At 38.4% G+C, this 5,260-nt stretch overlaps 1 protein-coding gene across 1 annotated transcript; it reads left to right on the top strand.

Moving 5' to 3' along the window:
* The first annotated feature begins 383 nt into the window (after window positions 1–383).
* LOC131066141 (heterogeneous nuclear ribonucleoprotein Q-like) lies at window positions 384–1,055 on the top strand. Its single transcript, XM_058000843.2, has one exon. It carries the CDS (start codon window positions 384–386, stop codon window positions 1,053–1,055), a length of 672 nt encoding a protein of 223 aa, XP_057856826.2.
* The last annotated feature ends 4,205 nt before the right edge of the window (window positions 1,056–5,260 follow it).

Genomic DNA, 5,260 nt, shown 5'->3' with positions numbered 1-5,260 from the left:
AGCACAGAAGATGCTTGCTTAAGACCACAGAATTCTCAATCGCTAAGTCGAGGATTGGTGAGTGGTAATGCAACTTGTACAGTTTCAAGGGACTATCGAAGATTTGGTCTGCATAATCTTCACCCTGCAGAGGAGCAAGCTTTGTATGAAAGAATATATTCGTTGCCTAAAGAACCTCTAAATTTTAAAGAGCGTATGCATAACTCTTCAGCTCAAATACCACTTGAAATTCCTCACTATATGCATAACTCTTCAGGCCAAATACCACTTGAAACTCCCTGCCATTCATCAAGGGAAGTCGAATAAGATAAATTAGGTACAGATCGAGTCAAGGGCAGGATATGAGAGTTTTATTACAAAGAAAAAAGGAAGATTTACAATTAATGCGAGCCAGACACCAAAAGCAATGGGAATTACTAGGGAATGAGGTCCAACGCCTTTCCATTCCTGCTTCTGGATATCATGAAGTTGTCAAAGAAAGGCAGAAACGAAAGGAGTTTGAAATATTTGTTGGTGGCTTGGACAAAGATGCTGCTGAGGAAGATCTTAGGAAAGTCTTTAGTGCAGCTGGTGAGATTTTGGAAGTCCATCTTATGATGAATCCCCAAACTCATAAGAACAAGGGATTTGCATTCATTCGATATGCATCAGTTGAACATGCCAAGCGAGCCTGTTCAGAGTTAAAAAATCCGCAGGTAAAGGGAAAAGTTTGTGGGGTCTCGCCGAGTCAGGACAATGACACACTTTTCTTAGGGAATATTTGCAAAACATGGACAAAGGATGCTCTCAAAGAAAGGTTGAAGCATTACGGTATTGAGAATATTGAGGATTTGACTCTAGGTGAAGATTCTCAAAATGAGGGAATGAACCGTGGGTTTGCCTTTATGGAGTTCTCTACTCGTTCTGATGCTATGAATGCTTACAAAAGGCTACAGAAACGGGATGTTGTTTTTACCAGAGCTGCTGTTGCAAGGAGATCATCTTATACAGATAGCTATGGAGCAACAAACAATCTGAAAATCACCATGAAAGCACTCAGGGAAAGCAAAAAATGAAATCCCAGGCCTAACTTTTTATCCCACATGCACTGGGAAGTGTTCTTTTTTAATGTTTATATGCAAAAGCGCACAGTAACATAATGTCTAAGCCTTAAAGGCTTTTGACACAAGGTGCCCATGGGTGCTCAAGGCGGGCTCGTGCGCGAGCACGCTTCCCGAGGTGAAGGAGGAGTTGATTGGATGAAAACAAAGTGGACCCCAGTAGGCACGCTTCTCGAGGCAAAGAGGCAAAATTTTGCAGACGAAGGCCAGGTTAACGAGCGAGCATGTTCGAGAGAGATCAACGGCTCGCGCTATTTTGCGAAGGAAGATGCACGAAGTTTAAACCCCGCGAAATAGCGAGAATGAACGAGAGTCGTCCACGTGGCACGTAGGTGGCGGGTACAGTCAGCAGTTTAGCAGGCGGGTCCCGGTGAGGTGGCACCCAGTGGCGATGACGTGGCATACGAGTAAGCAGTATAAGAGGCAGTGACGTGGCCGACAAGTGGCAAAGGATGAGGTGTCATCCCAAGTGGCGCCCAGTAGACCCCATCGACCAATCAGATCCCGCCACGTGGCAAGGCGTCAGAGCACAAAGGGAGGCAAAAATTTAAATTTAAAATTGTTTATTATATAGTTTATACTATATTAATAAATGAAAAATTTAAATGTTTGAGCACATTGGGGAATTAGTTCGCCCAGGATTCAATTTTTGGCCAAGGTATAAAGTGTTATATATTTTCGGAAAGCTCTCAGAGCGAGGAATCCGATTATGAAGTTAATTTGGACAAATGTGGGATATTTTAGAAGCAGTTTCCACGGGAACAAAATTCAGTTAGAGAGGAGAGACACTTGGCATTTTTCAGTTGTGGATTTGTTTTTCCTCCCTCCTCTTTTTATTCCCCATTCTTCTCAGTTGTAAGAGTTCCGGAATTCTGTGAGGAAGTGCTCCAATTTTCATGGCTTCCATTTTCTGAAATTCTTGACCCAAACTTGTAAAGTTCTATGGATCTATTCAGGGTATAGAGGCTACATTGCAGGATGACAGATTGTTTTCTAGTTGCAGGTCTTACTTGTGTCAGGCATGAGTAAATTTCCCATGATATTGTCTCTGTGATATGTTTTTTCATTATTATGAATTCAATCCTCAAGGAGGATGAAATTTGTCATCTCAAGGAGATTGTGTGACTGTTGTAGGTATCCTTCAAGGAAGGTTTTAAATTCTATAGGCAGTCATAAATGATGAAATATATTTCCAGATCTGATAAAATTGTGAATGAATCAAATAGTGCATTAATATAAGGTATTGATGCATGAATATCTTGTTTAAGGAAAATAAGCTTGCATCTATGATTCATATTTGTAGTTATGTCTGTGACTCTGTTGCCCAATGAATAAGGCACTGGTCTTGCAAGTTTGGGGATGTTTTCAGATATACGTTTTAAAAGATAAATCTGTTTTCCCTTCATGTCTAGGGGTGTTTGTGTTCCATTCTTTCCAAGCTCTGTTTCATCCTATTGTTTATACAGATCTAGCCAATCTGTAATGTTTCCTAACCTGTTGAGCTTGTGAAATGATCTATCTGCTTAATGTTGATGTAGTTACGTGTCTGTAATTGTTGTATTTAGTGCATCAAGAGGGTGTCCCCCCTAGGTCTAGCAGAACCTGAAGTGCAGGAGGATCAATTAGGATCCTATGTTATGTTGTCCAAGCCCTGATGTGTTTTGTAGACTGAAATTGGCCATTTCATAGAAAGATTTGCAGGTGTTCTTGGGTTATCACTTTTGGTGAACAACAAAAATGGCGACTCTGCTGGGGAGTAAATGAACTGTCAAGAGCCTCTGGTTAAGAAAGAATTAATTCATATAAGGTTAAGATTATCCCATCCGAGTCACCACAACAAAAATGGCGACTCTGCTGGGGAAATGAAAATGGAAATTGCCTAAATTCATCTAGTTAGTCTTTCCATTGTGTACGCACAGAGTGAGAAAGTGAATTTACGAGTTAGAAAATGCTCTTTGTTCTGGATCTGCATAATGATATGTGTATCATGTCATAGTATATGAAGGAGTAACAGTGAATGCATGGTTGAAAGTTGTAAGAAGTTCTCTCAGCTGTGTGTGAAATTTTTTCCCAATTCCTTATTGGGTGGCGACTCTGTGGTTCATACCAGTATTAAATAGCCTGGAAGAGTGTTCATTGCAGCGAGATCGAAGGAGTAACAAAGAATTTGAATATGTGTTGAATGGTGTTCTGCTGTTCAAAATATCCTCTGTGCAAGAGGTGGCGACTCTGTGATAAAAGACCATGCCAAAGGTGAAGTAAATCTTTCGATCTACAAGTTTTATAGCTGCAAATATCCAGGTATTTTCAAAGGATTTAAATGCAAGACATCTCTTCTGAAAGTTTGAATGTATAATGTAGTTTTCCCATTTAGTGAACAGCACTAGTTTAGAGGCAAAGAGAGAATTTCAAAATCCATTTGCATATTTATGCTGCTAAAATATTCAGTGTATGTTGTCCTCCGTAGTGTGCAAATGTGGAAGAACTTTATGTCAAGCAATGTTAAGGAATAGATCAGTATAAGGATACTTGCTTGATGTTTTTTATTCCAGAGTGTATAATCATTTGTGGAAGTAAGAAAAATGAATAGTGAAGTTTTTCAGTCTTGTGTATTTCCACATAAAGCCATGCCTAGTAAACCAGAACAACCACATAATAGGAGAAGTTTCATCATGAACCATTATGCTGCTCTAAATTTCAGAGATATTCCGGGTTACCCAAATCCCATACCCACAGAAATTAGAAAGTATTTACCAATTTTCAGTGGGAAGAAATCAGAATCAGCATGTCAACATGTTAAAAGATTTTCAGATTTGATAGGAGAGTTTGAAATTTGCCAAGAAGATGTATGCATGAAATTGTTTATTCAGTCATTGAAAGAAGATGCAAGAGATTGGTTCTCTTTTCTGCCAATGAATTCTATTACCTCATGGGAAGAATTGGTTTCAGATTTCATGGATCAATTCGATGAGAAGGTGAGTGATTCTGACTTATTGAAAGAATTCACTTATATACAAATCAGGAAAGATGAATTGGTACCAACATTCAACATCAGATTTTCACAAGCATTGGCTAAAATTTCCAGAAAGTATAAGTTTGATGATATGGTATGTCTGGATATTTATATGAGTGCTTTTGGTAAGAAGATGGGTTTCCTATTGAGGAACAAAGAACCTAAGACTTTGTATGAAGCCTTTAACACAGCTAGGGACATTGAAAATAATTTGAAATTCGGGATAGCCAAGAGATCTGTGTCAGCTGTAGTCTCTTATCAAAGTGCCTTCAATGGTGAAATACCATGTGAAGCTCAACCAATCATTCCTTGTTCAGGTACATCTAGCTCCGCAGTTCCGAATGGTCTTGTTGATGCATGCGCTTCAAATTTGAATGAGAGTCAAGATCCTCCATTGTTAGTGTCGATCTCTTCTCACAGTGATGATGGAATGATTAGTGTGCAATGTTGTGATAATGCTGATGCGAAGATTGATATATACAAGGGATATGTACCATTTGATTTGTATGCCGGTTATGCTGACTATGTGACTGCAAATTATCAAGTTAATCATGCATCTCCTAAGGTTAACAATAATGAAAATTATGGTAATGATGACCATCTATCTTTAAATGTTGCTGATGTATTTGATGTTCAAATACCAAATACTGAAGGATTACCAAATGTTGTTGATTACGTAAGTGAAGTTGTGAAATATGATGAAAATCAGATTTTTGTTAAGTCTGATAAATCTGAAAATGAAATTGTGAATGATGTTGATAATGTGTTCAGTGCAAGTATACCCAATGATGAATGTGTTTCAGAGTGGGGTGGTGTTGCTGATTATGAGGATAATGAGTTTTATTCCCAGCACCCTGAAGGTATGCAAGTGAACAATGAAGATCAATTTCAGGATGAGGACGATCTTGGCACAAGTGTTTCACTTTCTTTTGATCAGCAAATGAATGCCAGTTATTCAGCTGAAAGTGGTTATAAGAATTCTTATTATTCATCTTGTGAAGATGATGTAATAGAAAATCAAATTATGTACCTTAGTTATGAATCTGAAAACGAAAGTGTTTTTGAAGATAAGAATGTATGTGACAGTGCTGGTAATGTCCTTTTTTCAGATTTAAATGAACCCACACTTGAATGCTTTCAGAATTTC

Source organism: Cryptomeria japonica, chromosome 1, assembly GCF_030272615.1.
Source record: "Cryptomeria japonica chromosome 1, Sugi_1.0, whole genome shotgun sequence".
NCBI lineage: Eukaryota > Viridiplantae > Streptophyta > Pinopsida > Cupressales > Cupressaceae > Cryptomeria > Cryptomeria japonica.
The sequence above is the reverse complement of the archived record's forward strand: the minus strand, read 5'-3'. Positions and strand labels throughout refer to the sequence as shown.